Genomic DNA, 19,139 nt, shown 5'->3' with positions numbered 1-19,139 from the left:
CGAAAAATGAAAATGGTGCCATTTTCTCATGTTTCTGTTTTCAATATTAAATCAAAAAACGAATAATCGAATGATACACGGACCCATTTTGCACAACATTTTTTTTTTCTAGCATAATGCTGAAACATATCTAAAAGAAGCTGTTTATCTGTTTGCTACCCCTGAATGTAAAAACGAAAAATTAAGGCTAATTCTTGTCTTTTCATGTTTTTGAAAAAACGAAAAATGAAAATGGTGCCATTTTCTCATGTTTCTGTTTTCAATATTAAATCAAAAAACGAATGATCGAATGATACACGGACCCATTTTGCACAACATTTTTTTTTTCTAGCATAATGCTGAAACATATCTAAAAGGCAGACTGGAACATTTAATCTGTAGAAGATGTCCCCAGTGTGAAGTCTTTGATATCACTTAGTCATAATTCTCACTCAGAGCACTTTAGTTTGACCTGTTACATGAGTTTCAAGAAAGCAAACATAATTTCCTTTAATGGAATGTATTTTAAAATGAGGCCATTTGCTCTTACAATATCAGCCTGTCTTAATATGAAGCTCTTAATATTGGATCTAACACTGCTTTTTTCTCTTCACAGGTGAACGAGATTTATCATGACCATTCTCTCGGGGCACTAATAAACGTGGTGCTAGTTCGGATTGTTTTGGTCGATGCCAGAAAAGTAAGAATTATTAATCTATTGACATCATGCATCAAATATTAGATGACAAGTTAAAATCAGCATGAAATTAATCATGTATGTAATTAACATACAATTGCATGTATGATCATTATGTGTATAATTCATCAGTGCATCTTTAAAAAATTTGCTCTGCCTATGAAACATCTTTCCTTTTTCGACTGACATCATAAATCCCTCTTTAATTTTTTGAAGTCCTGTCCTTTCATTTTTTTTTCTTGTTAAATATAAACAGCCTTTCATGTTGACTATAATCTAGTCATATATCTAATTATATTGTTGGCGAGCTTGAGTGTTTCATGTTGTATAGTTTGTAATGGTTTATGGTCATATTTTGAGTCATCCCAAATGTGAAGTGTCATTTATTTTGTTACTTCAGAGACAAATATTAGTAAACGATTTGTAGGCTAACATCCAAAAAAAGTTGTAAACACTGTGGTTTTGTGAGTCCCACACATTAAGTTGTGGCTCAACCAGTGCTTTGAGTTTAGGACAGGGCTATCTGTTTTTTTGTTGTTTTTGATCAGTGGAAGATAGATGGAGTGATTGGAAAACTTGTTTGGTGCTGCTAGTAGTGCTTAATTATACACTTCTTATAGTTCGGGTTTCATCTGAAACTTCATGTTCAGTCTTTAGTTTTCACTGTGAAAGAGCACTGTTGTAACCTAAAAATTGTTTTTGTTTTGTTTGTTCTCTTTACACAAATCCCCAAATGGTCCACTTCACTGTCTGTAGCCGTTTAGCACTTTGCAGTTCTGTATCATGACATATTGCATCTGCGGCAAACATGTATAAAACACACACTCCGTTTCTCTCTCTTCCACTCTCTGTCTCACACTCACACCTACATAAACACGTAAACACACAGCTAGCTTAGCTTACATGCGCATCTTTTTCCCACCCCCTTCTGCTGGGTGCTCACCATGGCCTAGGGCCTGTTATTCCATCGGACTGAGCAAACGGGAACTAAAAGCATTGAGTTCCCATGGGAGTCTTTTCAAAGTCGCACGCCTTCACAGTTCAACACCAAAGCACACAGAGTGCTGATGTTATGCAATTGCCTTCCCAATACCCCCCTCCCCAACACATAAGCTCGCACACACCAGCACCTCCCCTATGGGACCAAGCAAAGGATTCTGGGAAGAAGAATCAAGAATGCAAGATAAACAATCAATGATGACCCTGCCTCATTCATAAACACAGCTCCATAAAATGCTGCTCTTCCTGTAACTGGAGATCAGGGAGAGGCTGATCTCAGATCAGGTAACCAGACTCTGATGTGGTTGACCTGATAGTGACCACAGTTCTTGGTTCGGCTTTTATCTGACACAGTTGCTCACTAAGAAAATCCCACACCTCTTCAACATCTCACCTGGACAGAAATTAGGATAAATTAATAGCAGTAGTGTACATTACATGCATTAGTGGTGAAGAATTTTCACTTAAACTTTTTGTGGGTTACATTTATGCCAGTAGGTGGTCGCAAGCAGAGCCGGCCCAAGGCATAAGCGAACTAAGCGGCTGCTTAGGGCCCCATGGCAACCAGGGGGCCCCAAGAGTACATGAAATGGCTTGATTTTTTTCAGAGTATCAATTTACACTGAGTGCAAATAGCCCGCAGTGGCGCAGATGGCAAAACGTGTGTCATACTTATTTTGACGCGATCGACCCTGGGTTCGAATGCACCTTTTGGCGAACTTTTTTCTCCCTTTTCAAATTTCAAATCACATCAGAAAAGCATTTATTTTCCATGAAAATTAAGAAAATGATAAAAAAGTTGAAAATAAAGTATCGGGTAGGGTTAGGGAAGGTGTAGGGAGGGCTTTATTGTCCCAATAAGGTGGCATCCATTTAATAATTTTAATTAAAATAAAAATTTACACCCAATAAGTTATTATTGCATACTGTTTTATAATGTACTATAATACTGAGGTGCAGATAATTGCCACTATTTGCAATACGTAGTATAAATAGCAGAAAATCCTGCTATTTTAACATACTGTAAATAGAATTTTAGATTAAAGTTTTTGTCTTCTGTGTAAAAAATAACTTTAACGGGTATATATTTTTTTGTAACAAAACAATTCTGTTTCATAAACTTGGTACTAATAACAGCTTAACATTATTTACCTTTGCCTACCTTTGGGGTCTTTGCTAGTATATTCCAATATCATTATGCCTCAATTAGTTAGTTATAGATTAAGAGTTGTTGTTTTTTTATGTACTGATGGCTTGCTGCGGTGTATAATAATTTATGTTGTTAAAAATAACATTCTTTTCTGTAAATGGTTTATTTAGCTACTTTTCAGTACACCACATTTTAAACCACTTAGTACTGTAAGACTGAATGTTAAAGTGCAAATTAACACCTGACCACTCTTGTGGGTTTGCTACTGTTACAATTAAAAATCACAGAAAGGTAAAAACATTGGTATGATGTAAGCAACACAGCTAAAATAAATAAAACTGATAATGGGTGAGTTAGATTTATAGTGTGCGAATAATCAAGCATTGACAATAATCAGTCGTATTGGCGACACCGAGGGGCCCCCAAATAAAATTTTGCTTAGGGCCTCATAAAGGCTTGGGCCGGCCCTGGTCGCAAGTAAATGTCTTTGTGAGTGACTAATTAAATCATTAATTCATATGATTTGTTCAAAAACACTGATTCATTCATGAATAGTCAATGAGTCATTCAATCTTTTACTAATTTGTTAAAAATACTGATTCATTCATTCATGAAAAAAACAATTGATTATTTTTATGAGTGAATCTTTGATTCATTCCCATTAATAATTGAATCCTTCATAAGAATCACTGAATCAGTAAGTGAGTGATTCAATAAATAATTTATGAGTGAGTCATTGAATGATTCATTCAGGCAATTAGTTCACAACAGCGATTCATTCAAGAAGTGACTGTCGAGTCATTGAATTATTTACTTAAACAATTTGTTAGCGTTTACTGATATATTCAGGAACAAAAAAAAAAATACTTTCTTTATGACCAAATTATTAAATCATTCACATGAATCACATGAGTCATTGAATCATTTATTCAGCTGATTGGTTCAAAAACAATGTCACTGCGTTGCTCATGAAACAAATTTAATTAAGCCTTTAATAGGTTAAATTCCTGAACCTTTCAAAATAGTTTGTTTGAGATACCCGACACAGCAACATTGAATCAACCAGCTGTTTTTTTGTTTTTTTTGACCATTGATAGATGGGCAGAGTGTTCCAGAAACCCGTTTGGAAAAGCTGTCGTTTTTTAGTGACATTAATTCTGTTTGGTACCACTAGTGGCTCAGAAATTACACACATGAGACAATCCAGAGACAAACTAAACTCAGCTTTGAAAAAAGCAATTTTCCTCTGGAATCATCTGAATAATATGATGTCTGGAAAAATAGCTCTTAATCAATAGTGAAGTTAACACCTACTCCATTTATTCAATCAGCATCAGGTTCAGGAAGAAAGGATCTTTTCTCCATGAGTGCTATCTGGATGCATAACCCATATGAAAGATATTTTAAGCCACTTAAACATGACAATCCATCATCTCTCTATCTCTGACACGAAGCTTACTATTACCACAAATGCCAGTTCACCCAGCGGGAGGAATAGCTAACATCGCTATGGTGCCCTCAAATTTTGCTGTTCTTACTGAGACACTATACCACCCCCAGCCATTATGATAAATGGTGATTTTTTTTTTACTCCGTGACAGATAGTGTGTGGGGCTACATGGTGATTACGTGCAGTTTCAGGTGAGATGGAGAGACAGAGTTCCACGGAGGGTCAGGCAGATGGCGTTTCCTGCACTGATTTGTGGTGATTGTCCCTCTGGCCTTGTCTTTCTAGGATTAAGTTCTTAAAATGCAAACTGTCCCACATGAACTCATCAGGCAGTTGGCACACAGGTCTCTCTCTCTCTCTCTCTCTCTCTTCATCTCTGTCCCTGTGCTCGTACATCTTCTGGTTTCCTTTCCATTCTGTCTTTTTCCTTCCGTCTGTTGCTGGTCACGCTTTGTCTGCCTCTCACTGTGGCTTAAAATGTTGTTTAACTCCATTCAGGGATACAGTGGCCATAGGGAGCACCGTGACATTCCAGTGGGTCGGTTGACCTGTGGGCTGGCTGTCGAAATCATATTTAGATAAAAAGTAAATATACAGTGATTTTAAAAAACATTTCAAAATCATCAGGCAGGCTGGCCACGCCCCAGTGGTAGAGTGTGGTGTAGTAGACGACATACTGTAGACACAAAATAAAAGCAATTGAATGCAGCCCTGATACCTAGTTTATTGAAAATCTAAGTTTATCGGTGAAGGATTTGAACACAGGTCTCTATCAGTGTTTCCATCAGTGATATTTTATATTAGTTTTTATTATATTAATATTGTTCAAGTTTTTATAAATTGTATTAGTATATATATATATGTGTGTGTGTGTGTGTGTGTGTGTGTGTGTGTTTCTGTTATATTAAAATCTATTTTAAAACAAAATAATGAGCACATGTTAATCCTAGGCTGTTTTTCTCCCAATGTATTCCTGACTCCCATAAATAAAAGAACAATTCAATGTCTGACTGACTGAATATGCATATTTTTTGTAATAAACACATTCTTGCTAGTTCATACAAACATATTATTTAATTTAAAAAGATAACACACACACACATAGAACTCGATTCATGGCTACCATAACTCAGATGCTGTTATGGTTAAGGTAGGAAATGTCCTGGAATGTTAAAATCATCCTCCACATGTTTTTTGCACATGTAGTACAAGATACTTCCTGTTAAATAGAGGCACATTAATGCAGTTGTTCCATTTTAGAAATTTCATTACAGTTTTGTTAACCTTTATCTCAACCTCACAACGCTTTCAGTGTGGAAACCTTTCCATGTTTTTGTTTTTTTCTTATTCGCACTCACTCGCATCCTCGATTCACTCTAGATCCCCCACCTATTTCAATAGCACTGCCTCAGATATACATCTTTCTCCATCTGTATCTTTTTCTCTCCACCTCTCCCTCCCTCCCTCTTTTTCTCTCTCTTACACAAATGCCTGGTTGTTCCACACCCACTCCGCTCCCCTGCCGCTGCAGCCCCAATCAGCATGTAGCCTCGCCCGTCTTGCCAGCAGGCTGTCCATCATTCCCAATTACTGTGGCAACCGTTGCTGCCGGCAGCAGCACACACCGATCAACCGAGTGACCCCGCACACCTCCAACAAGGTTCCAACATCACAGTCTCTTCTGCACATCTGTTCCGCTCTTCTCCTCACCTAGCGCTGAAAAGATAAAGAGACCCTGACATAACACACCCAATATCAATCCACACAGCGCGCGAGTGTGTGTCTCAGTGTGTGTTTTCGGTGGATCACAGAGAAGATAAAGATGCCGAGACATTGAGCACGCTTGCCCGTCTGTCATGTATTCCGTTAACAAGAACAATGGGAAGTCTCTTGTGTACAGAATTCTAAGAAACCCTTAATGACATTATCAACAAACATCTAAGTGATGGAATGAAGATAAGTGATGATAAATCATGTGTTTAGTAACTAGTTTACATTAGAGTCTGCTGTCTGCGCACAAACTTATGGCGTAAAAATCATCAGTCACAAATAAATGAAGTGTAATGAGAGAATAAAGCGCTGGATGCACTTGTGCTGAGAGTGATGCTGAGTTGAGTTATTTCCCACCACCCTCTTTCTTCCCATGGTGCACAGCTATGCATTGGAATGGTGAAGCCTCCCTCTACTGGTTGGTGAAGACATTGCAGCGTAGTTCTCAGAGTTCATGACCTTGATGCAAAGTAAAATGCACAAAAGTGAGGCACAGGGAAAGAGAGAGGCAGTTTCAGGACACGCATCTGGAAAGGATCTCCTACTTCCATGGCTCTCGTAGCCACGTCATCAAAACTCAGCCGCGCATTCCTGTCTGGATGTTTCTTTGCACACATTTATCTCCCTGCACAGATTGCAGAAGAAAACCAGCGTAATGTTTACGTCTGTGTTCACATGAGTGTGAAATGTAGCAATAATAACAGCGTCACGGCTGCCGTGGTTTCCGATGTAAACTTTTTTTTTCTTTTGTTATTATATAAATATCTCATGTCAACGTGTCCAGTTTCACTATACAAATTATTTTGATTGCATTGTTCAGTACTTTCAACATCAAAGGAAGTTAATGATACTAAATGATTGATTAACAATAGTGCTAAGCTTGTGAAGTTTGTGGTGATGTAATTTTTTTTTGGTGTCTGTCCTCTGATTAAAGGAACTGTCTAGGTACAGCATCTGTGATTTGACCGCAGAAAATAGTTTAAACTCATCCCTCAGTATTAAAACCAACAACAACTGTTCAGTGTTAATGTACTTATAATGGATGTCTTAGGGGCAAGTGTGTGAGATGCACTTCATACTAAATTTACCAGCTTTACTGGCATTAAATTGTAAAAAAAAAAAAAAGATCACCGTTTACACACAGCACATCTGTTTTCAACATTGAGAAGAAATAATATTGATAGGTTTTCTGAAAAATTTGCTTTTACATCACACATATAAATTACATTTTAAAATATATTAAAGCAATTTTAAATAGTTATTATAAATTGTAATAATGTTTCACAATATTACTGGTTTTACTGTATTTTACTGTATTGCAGCCTTAGTGAGAGATTTCTTTTAGAATGTCTTGCCGAGTCTTGCTGACCCCAAACTTTTAAAAGGTAGCATACATACTTGCGTTGGTCTGGCGGTAACAATCATCAGTACTCAGAGTTCCTTTTAAATGTTACTCACGCTCATGTCATTTCAAACCCTTATGACATTTTTTTTTTTTTTTAGCGTAACACATAAAAAAGCTTTGAAATACTACTTGCTGTTTTCCATTATTGTAAGCTCCAAAAAATATGCCAAAGCATCATAAAAGTCATCCATACCATTTATGTGCTGTATTCCAGGTCCTCTGAAGTCATTTAACACATTTATGGGAGCAAAAGAACAACATTTTATAATAAACTTTGTCAAAAATTTATAAAATGTTAAATGGTGAACTATTTCTTTAGTAGTTTGTATTAACCTCATAACTTAATTTAGATATTTGGAATTGATTCATACCTTCACCAGATGCCAGTAGCGAAATCAAAATGTAGCTTGTAGAGTGCAATGTAGATGTAGAGTGTAACGTCCTTTCATGTATGCTTTCAGTCCATGAATCTCATTGAGCTGGGCAATCCTTCTCAGAGTCTGGAGAATGTGTGTCGCTGGGCTTTCGAACAGCAGAGGAAGGACACTAATGATAAAGATTACCATGATCACGCCATCTTTCTCACTCGTCAAGAATTTGGACCCACTGGGATGCAGGGTAAAATCAACACACAAGCACATTAACACAGCATCATCAACCTCCAGAGATTGAAACATGTTGCTAACAAGAGCAGTTGATCTTTTAAACATGTGCACATGTGCTTAGTTTGAAAAATGGGTATCTGTACGAACCACAATGATCTTGAAATGACCTTGACTTCAGGCCTCAGACCAGTGGAAAATATGTGTTAAAAATAACGTGTATATGTGAAGATGTGAGGAGGTCAAACTCAATCAGGTGTTCTTATGTGTTGCTAGGTTACGCTCCTGTCACAGGCATGTGTCATCCCGTACGGAGCTGCACTCTCAACCATGAGGACGGTTTCTCGTCTGCTTTTGTCGTGGCACATGAAACCGGACACGTGTGAGTATCTGCTACAGTATGTTAAAAGATACCTCATATATTTTCATTTGTACAGCAATTAGTTCCGGTCCTGATTGGTTGAGAATCATTTGAACAGCTGACTTTCCACTGCTTGTGTCGCTAATTAGTGTATTAGTGGTGGGGATTTTACAGGGTTCTCTTTCTGCAAGTTACATTGAAATGTCAGTAGGTGGCGATAAGTGATTGTATTGTGATGAGTAAATCAGTGAATCACTAAATTGCTCACTACTGATTTATTCAACATGGATTCATTCAGTAAATAAGTGATTGGCTGCATCTGAAATTGCATACTTCTTTACTATATAGTAGGTAAAAAGCAGTATGTGAAAAGAGTTGTATGTTCAGATTCACAGAATTGATCATATAGTAGGGCAAAAAAAAAAAAAAAACCCAGATGACGTACTACTTCCGGCGAGATTCTGAAGTGTGCATCTAATGGGTGCTTTATTATCATTTCATTTACATTTTGTGCACAAATAAAACCAAAATAAAGACTTTATTCAACAATTCGTCTTCTCTGCGTCACCCTGGCGCCATTTTGGAGAGTATCACATACATAAACAACGTATGCAGTTCTGTGTCAAACACTGTACGTGGATGCGCTGTTTACGTTGTTTACGCCTTGATCTGAACGTAAACAGCGTATCCGCGTATATACATTGCATACGTTGTTTACGTATGTGATACTCTCCAAAATGCCACTATAGGGTGACACGGAGGAGACGAATTGTTGAATAAAGTCATTATTTTTGTTTTCTTTGCGCACAAAAAGTATTCTCGTTGCTTCGTAAAATTACGGTTGAACCACTGATGTCACATGGACTATTTTAACGATCTCCTTGCTACATTTCTGGACCTTGATTGTGTAAGGACCCTTGCTGTCTATGGGAGGGTCAGAGAGCACTCAGAATTCATCAAAAATATCTTAATTTGTGTTCCGAAGATGAACGAAGGTGTTACGGGTTTGGAACGACATGAGAGTGAGTAATTAATGACAGAATTTTCATTTTTGGTGAACTATCCCTTTAAGAGATTATGCGATTTTGGATGCAGCCACTATGAGTGAATCATTGAGACATTTTCTCAATAGATTTGTTCAAAAACAAATTCATTTAGGAACAAAACAAGTGACTGCCAATATGATTGAACCACTGATTCATTCACACAACCAATTCATTCAAAACTGTCAACTTCACATAATTCCATAAATATGGCGTCTATCCTGACCAATGTCTGTTTGTTACTTAATTAAAATCTAAAAATGCCAAAATAAAGGGCAAGTTGTCCTCAAAAATTTAAATTGTTTGTATATATGCATATGTGCTATAGGTTGGGAATGGAGCATGATGGGCAGGGGAATCGTTGTGGAGATGAGGTGCAGATGGGGAGCATCATGGCCCCACTGGTGCAGGCTGCTTTCCACCGCTTCCACTGGTCCCGCTGCAGTCAACAGGAACTGGGCCGCTACCTGCAGTGAGTGCTAGACAGACATACACAGACAATCTTGACTAGTACGACTGTGGATTATATACCATCTCATTCTGCTTCTGAAGTTCGTATGATTGTCTCCGTGACGACCCGATCAAGCCCAAATGGGAGGAGCTTCCGCACCTGCCCGGGATGGATTACTCCATGCACGAACAATGTCGCTTTGACTTTGGGGCCGGATACATGATGTGCACAGCGGTGAGCCATGAATTTACTGATGCACAGGCTTTTTCATTCAAGTAATGCATTATTATAATGAGATTGTAAAATCACTACGAGCATGTATAATTCTACAAGCATTCTTCCTTGACAACCATCAGCTTGCCATAACAATCACCATTTGTGGTCACTGGGTTCACCGGAGAGCGCCGTGACCCAGTATGATGTGTGTTATACATGCCAATAATGCATTATGAATGGAACACAGTATTTTGTGTTAAGTGACTGAGTTTTGATATCTGTACATGCCAAAAGGGAAAAGGCTTAATGGAATAGAATAGTGCACCAAAAATGTTCAGTCTCTCACTATTTTACTCATTCTCATGTTGTTTCAAACCTGTATGACTTTCTTTCTTCTGTGGAGCACAAAAGGAGGAGCTTTCAAGCTTTTTAAAGAACACAAAGGCGCCATTAAAGTATCATAAAAGTGGTCCATATGACTCATGCACTTTATTCCAAGTCTTGTGAAATAATGCAAGTTATAGAGACTGAAATTTAAGTCACCATTCACTGCTCTAGCTCTTTTTGGCATGTTCAGCAAAGCAGCACCGATTCATTAACAAGTTCTTCTTTTGTGTCAGGTCTTTTCAAAAAATCTTTTCATAATTTTGCAAGTTTGAAAGCCTTTAAAACAGTGTTTCTCAGCCCTGGTCCTGGGCCCCCCAACACTGCACATTTTGTGTGTCTCCCTAATCAAGCACACCTGATTCAACTCATTAGCTCATTAGAAGAAACTCCAGGACCTGAAATGGGTGCCAGACAAGGGAGACATACAAAATGAGCAGTGTTGGGGGTGCCCAGGACCAGGGTTGAGAAACACTGCTTTAAAACATTGTGCGTGTTCCGCAAAAAAAAAAAAAAAACCGTCATACGGGTTAACATGAGGGAGAGTGAATGATGAAACTATTTTCATTTTTGAGTGAACAAATCTTTTAGTGAATGGGAGAAGAACCAGGTTTTAAAACTACTCCATAGCACATCAGCTGGTTTTATTTGATGAGCACCAAATTTCAAATTGATGTCACTCGTCTATATGAGAGAAAGAAGCAAGGCTGTAATTACACTGTTTGCAGTTCACTGTTGGGAATAAAATTGATCAGATAATCAAAACCAGATGGCATGAGTTTGATATCACTTGATAAACTGGATAAAAATGATTTCAAGAATCATTTCTGCTCACAAAATTAGATTCCAGTTGAACAGCACTGCTTGGACTGTACTTCACTGTCTTGTTAAACCATTCCCTTAGCTGCAAAAGGTGGGGCCAGCAGGAGCCCAGGTAAGGTGTTCTCCTCAGTCGCAATGTGGCCTCTTTCATTTGAACTTGGTTCAATTCAGATGGTCTTATTGTTAATCATTACATGTTATTGGTTGGTGTTGAACACATTGTCATTTTGCAGACACATATGCAGCAGGATACAAAACCCACAATTGTTTCTGAATTAACTGACATTCACAAGCATCAAAAGGGATGCTTGAGTTCAATAAAAATGTAATAATTAAAATCATATTTGGCTTGTACTTCAGTTTCTAAAAATAATTGTAAAAAGTGTGTGTACAAAAATGCACAAATTGATGTCATATACTGTATGTACAATAATATGCACATGAATACTCAAACAAAGAGCAATTTCCACACACAGGAATTGGATTAGGATAAAGCATAACAGGGTGTTCATCCACCCAGAACAGTAGTCCCACCACTAAATGAGCGATTTAGACAACTTTGCGGCTTAGGTAACACATTTTTGTATGGAAGAACTGATATAAGTGCTTTAGCAAAAACACATTTAGTGGCACATTTCTGCTTCTAAACCCTCTGGAATGCCTTGCCCCTAGACTTCAGTTGAAAAACACCAGTGTAAACTATTTTTTGTCTGTTTTTCGAACTGAAGGATAAAATTATTCTCTGTAGTAATTGAAAGCATGCCACAGATTCTCTCAATATTGTAGATCTCAAACCTCGTTTGAACATTCCTTTAATGTCAAGTTAACCAGGTCATTGTAGTTTGGTGGACTTTTCAGAGAGTTTTCTACATTCATTAGAAAAGATATCCATGAATAGATTGCTGAATGGGGCAGGTTTAATCATACAGTTCTCAGAAGCATCTAAAAAATCTTTACAGGTGCTAAATAATCATCTAGCTATTGGCCTAGCAATCTATTCGCTATTTAGCTTGGCAAACTCTAAACAATATTCAAACTGAGACAACAGTAGCAGCCAGCTGGCTTCTGCTGAAAACTGTGAGCCATTATTTTGCACTTGGTGTCTTGATGTGTTTAAAATGCTTGTTGGGTTAAGGATCCTGCTAAATGAAGTGTCATCATTAGTACCACAGCCAGAGATTCTGGTCTTGTCTACTATGCCTCTCAAGAGGAAGGAAAACAAAAGAGAGATTTTGCTTAACGTTTGACCTTAACTGAGGCCATATTCCATCACTGCCCAGCATTCTGTTGTCTAACTGTGCTGTTGGTCACAGGCTGCATCATAACTAAAACAGTTTTCGTCATTGTTTTGATTTGCCTGCATGAGATTGCTTTGTTACATAAATGCAACCTGCCCATTAATGAAAATATATCATACTGTTTTCTCAGATGTTATAATATTATGTTATATTTTATCTTATATTAAGTAACATTATATATATATATTTTTTATTATTACAGTTAAAAAAACAAACCGGCTATGTTTTTTGTCCTATAAATATGTATATAGAGAGAGAAAAGAGAGATTAACTTTAATTTTAATTATTATAGTATCACTTTATTTACAATTTATAAAAAGTGTCTGTTTAATGGACTTATTTTCAATTATAAGAAATTTACAGGGCCATTTTAATAGTGTTGTTTGTCATTTTAATGAACAGTTGTTCAGTTTGATCCTAGCCTTATGACTATCTGACCAGCTGCGTCTTGTCATAAGATTTCTCTCATTCAGAGTGTGTGTGAGTTTGAGAATGATTTTTCTTCTCTCTGTTCCTCTGTTTCAGTATCGCCCCTTTGATCCCTGTAAGCAGCTTTGGTGTGCTCACCCAGACAACCCCTTCTTCTGCAAGACCAAAAAAGGTCCACCCATTGATGGCACTATATGCGGTGATGGGAAGGTACCACTCAGCCTTTCATGCAGATCCATCCTGAGGTGTTAGACTCACTTCTTCCTCTGTGCTTATGTGTTTGCCCTGCTCTCTTCCTCTCTCAGCACTGTTTTAAAGGCCACTGTATGCATCTGACTCCAGACATCATAAAAAAGGACGGAAACTGGGGGACGTGGAGTGAGCTTGGCGCCTGCTCTCGCCCCTGTGGAAGGGGACTACAGTTTCGCACCCGAGCTTGTGACAATCCGCTGTTTGTATATCTATCTATCTATCTATCTATCTATCTATGTTGGCTTGTCTAATTTTTTCATATGTAGCTTTTTTTTTTTCCCTACTTCCATTAACCTCCTCCAGTCCAACAAACGGTGGACGTTCTTGCGCCGGCCCAAGCTATCAGTTCCAGATGTGTAATACGCATGAGTGTGAGGACCTGTACCATGACTACAGAGCCGAGCAATGTAGCATGATGGACAAAAAGTTTGAGTACCAGAATACCTGGCACCACTGGCTGCCTTATGAACATTCCGACCGTAAGTAATACGGCAAATTTCATGAACCACATAGAGTTGAAAACAGCTTTTCTTCTGTAAAAAAATAAAAATAAAAAAATAGACACCTTGAAAACAGTTTGTTTGTAAATTATTTTTTTTATAATGTAAATAAATAATATAAATAATTTTTAAATGTAAATAATTTGTGGATGCAAATGTGACCCCCACCCCCATCTAATTAGTACAAGGTGAACGTGATTTCACCAAGTACAACATGTTCCTGGATCAACATTCCAATCAACCAATCAGAATTGAGGGATACGTTTTCAAGAAATTTCAGTTTTAGGCTTACCTTCAGGGTTAGATGCTTCTACACCCTTCTTATTCACCTATCATTTCCCTCTGATTTTAGGAATAAATTATGGGTAGGGTTAGGTTTAGGGGTAGGGATTGGGTTAGGTCTATATTTTTGGACAGTAATGTTGATCCAGGATCAACAAAAGATGTTGATCCAGGAACATGTCTTATTTGGCAAAATCACGGCGACCTTAGTACAAAGTCTACAATAACAGTAATCCTCAAATTCATTTATCAGGGTCATGCCATGGTAGTTTAGACATTTTGAGCCATGGCCCTAATGTAAGTTTTTCAAGTTTGGCTTGCAATATTTCACAGTACTGCCCAAAATACTTTTCACTCTGCGCCGTATATTAGAAGCAGAAGTCAGCAATTTGGCAAATGCCAAAAAATCTTAAATATCAACGCAACAGAACATTTGACTTTGTTTTTATATGTAAAGTTTATTTAAATGAATATAATGTAGTTTGATTTTAAAATATTTATTTTAATTATTTTATTTTAAATTAGTTTTATTTTATTTAAAGCTTACTTTAGATTGTTTCCTACTCCTGTCCTGCACAATCAAGCTCAGTTTGTCAGCCAGGCCTGTAACCGGGCTGATGTAATCTGTCTCTGCACACAGCTGTTCTCACTTACACAGTGGGTACACATGAAAATATGATTTCATTGAAACCCCCCTCTTTTTTCCACATGTACTTCTACACCATTCATGACATCACTTAGAACATGAAATACCTCCAGAGTCATTAGTGCTGTGGACATCTGCCTTAGTCTTATGATCAACACAAGCACATCCAAAGTAATGCTCATATAAAGAGAGACATTTTGAGCCTTTTTTTTAATTCACAAAATAATGATTGTGGTTCATGTCTCATATGGTAAAATGCGCTTGGTACCTTTGATCAGATGAGGTAACCATTTTTACTTTCAGGAGAAATGTACTCTGTTGACCTTGATTTGATTTGTGTGGGTTTGGGATTTTGGAGGGGAATAAAGTACTTGTTTTACTTGTACTTTTTCCACACAGAGTGAAATTAAATGCTTTTAAATTACTGGGACATTTGACAGGCGTCACATTGTTCATGGATAAGTTTTGGTCTTTATGCAAAATTGACTTGGACGTACTTCTGGAACAGAAGCGTCCAGTTTTTGGATTAGCTGGGAAACTGTTTGTTTTTTTTTTTTTTTTTTTGGTATATGATCAACATTTATTTAATTTTTCTTTATTATTTTCTTAACTAAAATTTGAATTTTTATATTTTTCTTAGAATTCAAGATCTTCTAAATCCTTATAAATATGCACCAAATCTCAATCCATCACTCAAGGATCTCTCTTGTCTTGTTTTTCATAGCTAAGCAACGCTGCAAATTGTACTGTCAATCCAAAGAGATGCGAGCTGTAGTCAACATGCAGACTCAGGTGGAACCTGGAACACACTGCTCCTACAAAGATCCCTACAGTGTGTGTGTGTACGGAGACTGTGAGGTAAATAGCTGTGTGTACTACATGTAAATGTATGTGTTTAGTTGCCTGTTGCTCACGGTGTCTCTCTCCCTTCAGAAAGTGGGCTGTGATAATGTGGTAGGATCAGCTCTACAGGAAGATAAGTGCGGCGTCTGCGGGGGAGACGGAACCAAGTGCAAGACTCACAAGTTTAACTTCACCTTTGTAGAGAAGAAAGGTACGTCTCCACAGCACACATATAGGCTCTGTTCCAAAACCTGGCATGGGCAGGTTGTTAATGCATCACAGGCCTAGTTCAGACACTATGGCTCTTCCAAACGTAGGCATAATTATACTACCTCCTAAGATACCTTCTTTTGGCCAAATTCTTTGCAAATCCCGTAACACACTGCAACTTGCAAGGTCAGTGTAAAAAAAAAAACAAGAAACAAATGTTGGTTTCAAATATCATTAACGTAATACTGAAAAGTAGTGATGGACGATTTCGAAACACTGCTTTGTGAAGCTTGTATCAAACTGCCACGAGTCACGTGATTTCAGTAAACAAATCTTTGTTACGTCATAACTGTTTCAATGTTTATATGTTTTTTACCTGATCTCGGATCAGTTTGATAAATTTGGGGTCATTTTTAAAAACACATTTGTATAATAAAAGCAAGAGTTGTAGTTAATAGTCTAATATTGGCCTGATTATTCAAGCTCTTCAATTTAATAAAATAACACATACAGACAGTTCATATTTGATGGTATTAGAACATTTCGAAAAGCTTTGTTTCTTCCATCACTACTGAAAAGAGTCATGTCTCTGTTCATTCTAAATGAAACCATTTTGCATTCACTTTTATTTAATCACATTTTTATGTTTATTAAACTTTTGGAGTGAAGTAATAGTGATTTGGAAATGTTTTGCATTTGGTTTAGGTGTCATTAAAGTGCTTGAAGTTCCCAGAGGGGCAAGGCATCTCTTAATCCAGGAACTTAATGGAACTACTCACATTTTAGGTAAAGCCTGATCATTTCCTGTAGTTTTTCATACATTCAGCACTATGCTTGTTTGATTGAAGCTCTCTTTCTCCATTTTTTTAATTCAATAGCTGTCAGGAATAAAGCGTCGGGTGATTTCTTTCTCAACGCATATGGAGACTACCCAGAGACACGCTCAGTTATTGAAAAAGGTCTGGAATGGGAGTATGAAAATAAAAACAACAAGGACACCATTCAAACCAGCGGACCCTTGAAAAATTATGTGGTTGTCATGGTAATCTCCTGTAGGAACTCAAACACACAAATAAGTGGACACACAACTTAATTGATCGTCTTTAATTGTGTAATTGATTACTAGATCCGAATGCATGGATCGGCCAAGTTGAAGGTGTCGATAAAATACATCACTGACAGTGACAGACTGAGTGACTGTGCCAATGAGAATAACATGGTCCCTGATAATGCGGTGCCATACTCCTGGGTGGTGAAGAGATGGACACCCTGTTCCAAGACCTGTGGAGGAGGTAGTTCACTGTAACCACAATCTTTTGTTTGGGAGTAGTTTGATAAAGATACAGACAGCTAAGTTCCCCCTACATCTCTCAGTTTTTGCTGTAATTGATCCTTTGCCAAGTCCTGCCTTAAAAACATTAGTGACCAATCCTAGCAACTGTTACTGTCCACCATATATAGAGCACTGCAGTGATGACGTGTTTTGTAAGCCAACCTGTAGGTCAGCATCACTCTGGTTCCCTCGACAAAAACCAATAGGATTTTTCCATAGGCTTTTGGATTATTGCAGAAAATAGGCTGTATGACCAATAAAAGTTCATGATTGTTACACGGTTTGTTCATCATTATCTTCACAACTTTTATGAATTTTAAAGTCTAAATACAATCACCAGAAGTAAAAACTATTTCAGTTTTTATTAAAAAAATAAAAACTTTTTTTCTCTTAAAGTGCCCCTATTTTTAATGCTCTAATATAGTTTTGGGAGTCTCCTACAATGTGTTTACATGCATGCAAGGTCAAAAACTGCTTTAGTTTTCTCAAAATATTCATTTAATATCACCTAATGTTCCAATGATTCGTTCGAAGCAGTTCTAAAAGTCTACTCTGCTCTGATTGGTCAGATGGCCCAGTCTGTTGTGATTGGTCTACCGCATACAGCGCATGTCAGAAATGATACGCCCATTGCAATAGTTCCGTATTTTGAAGGCTCGATAGAAAATATACACATCTATTATTTGTCATACTTACATGTTGTGATTCAGTGGAGCCAGCTGGTCCAAAAAAACTGGGTACTGAGGCATCTTTCAAGAGCAAACGTTTTGTGAATCCTGCGTTGAACTCCCTGAGATTAGAGAAGCAGTCATCAGTAAAATGACGGGGACACACTCAAAAAAAAGATCAATAAAATGAAATGATGAATGAGAAGAAAAAATTAATTTTAACCACTGATTCTTTGCAACCTAATCTTTCGGAAGTGAAAATAAAACTAATCTACTTTCACAATGTAGGACGCAGCATCTTCTTGACATGATGTTAACCACACAAACAAGCTACAGTGTTTGAGATCGGGTCAAGTTGTTCGCGGCCGGCCAGTGTAGAACATAGGTGGGCATTATGCAAATGTGTTACCACGTGATGTGTAGCCATCACGGAAGTGGGATTCAAATTCCTGACGACTATTTCAGAGTCGATTCTTTCTTTTGGGAGACAATAACTTTATTTATAATGCACTTTCGGCTTTACAACTTTGCAGATTGTTTACATTCACATACAGCTACATTACACACTGCATGAAAGGCAATATTCAAAATGGCATAATAGGGGCACTTTATATTTTGTGTTAGAGTAGTTTACAAGAGTGCAATTATAAACACAATGAGGCTGTAAAAGCAGAATAGTCAGTAAATGAATTTACCTGTTCGCCATGATGACATTTAATGTCCCTAACAAACTCTGTAGTCCCATTTAGCCACTTTTTAAACAAGCTTTTGAAAACTCACATTAGTATGCATTTGTGATTTGTAGTAGAATAAATCATGAAATTATCTGGAGCATGTGTAAACCACAGTCCCTATTTTAGGCATTTAACCGAAACCCCATTTGGTTAATTCTGACAAAACTCAGTCTAATAGAATGTTAGCTTACATTATTTGGATAATTATGGATTAATTGTGTATATTGTTCTGCTTTTCTCTTTTGATGTTCATGAGTATTTCCTCCACTACCTTCTTATGGACAGGTATTCAGATGACGCGTTATGGCTGCCGTAAAAACACAGAGATGAGGATGGTCCATCGCAGATTCTGTGAGAAACTCAAGCAGCCTCCGCCCCTGTTTAGAGACTGTTACCTGAGCGAGTGTGCTCAGCCCATGTGAGTGTGTGGGAGTTTTTTTATTCACATTTTCAGTTTTGGGGGCAACACAAGTTACTTAATCAGATTACTTTTTTGAAGTAACAACAAAAAAATTTGGACACCAACAAATTACTTATTTTATGTATTACTATTATTCTGCATTTTAAACCCACCTTAAAATTGGATGTTGTGATAATTAGTACCTTTTATATATA

The 19,139-nt window shown here is 37.4% G+C and overlaps 1 protein-coding gene across 1 annotated transcript in view; it reads left to right on the top strand.

Moving 5' to 3' along the window:
* Nucleotides 1-19,139, top strand: part of LOC107758566 (A disintegrin and metalloproteinase with thrombospondin motifs 2-like) — a gene marked incomplete at its 5' end in the record, with an annotated part of 38,520 nt that overhangs the window by 11,056 nt on the left and 8,325 nt on the right. The window contains 14 exons of the mRNA XM_016576333.1: nucleotides 596-679; nucleotides 7,912-8,068; nucleotides 8,329-8,434; nucleotides 9,785-9,928; nucleotides 10,009-10,141; nucleotides 13,153-13,266; nucleotides 13,362-13,507; nucleotides 13,612-13,787; nucleotides 15,461-15,594; nucleotides 15,670-15,790; nucleotides 16,495-16,575; nucleotides 16,668-16,831; nucleotides 16,916-17,081; nucleotides 18,810-18,942. Coding sequence (XP_016431819.1) covers nucleotides 596-679; nucleotides 7,912-8,068; nucleotides 8,329-8,434; nucleotides 9,785-9,928; nucleotides 10,009-10,141; nucleotides 13,153-13,266; nucleotides 13,362-13,507; nucleotides 13,612-13,787; nucleotides 15,461-15,594; nucleotides 15,670-15,790; nucleotides 16,495-16,575; nucleotides 16,668-16,831; nucleotides 16,916-17,081; nucleotides 18,810-18,942 — 1,859 coding nt within the window. The remainder of the gene's footprint in view (nucleotides 1-595; nucleotides 680-7,911; nucleotides 8,069-8,328; nucleotides 8,435-9,784; nucleotides 9,929-10,008; nucleotides 10,142-13,152; nucleotides 13,267-13,361; nucleotides 13,508-13,611; nucleotides 13,788-15,460; nucleotides 15,595-15,669; nucleotides 15,791-16,494; nucleotides 16,576-16,667; nucleotides 16,832-16,915; nucleotides 17,082-18,809; nucleotides 18,943-19,139) is intronic.

The sequence above is a fragment of the Sinocyclocheilus rhinocerous genome, unplaced genomic scaffold, assembly GCF_001515625.1.
Source record: "Sinocyclocheilus rhinocerous isolate Xijiao unplaced genomic scaffold, SAMN03320098_v1.1 scaffold354, whole genome shotgun sequence".
NCBI lineage: Eukaryota > Metazoa > Chordata > Actinopteri > Cypriniformes > Cyprinidae > Sinocyclocheilus > Sinocyclocheilus rhinocerous.
This window is presented reverse-complemented; position numbering and strand designations above follow the sequence as displayed.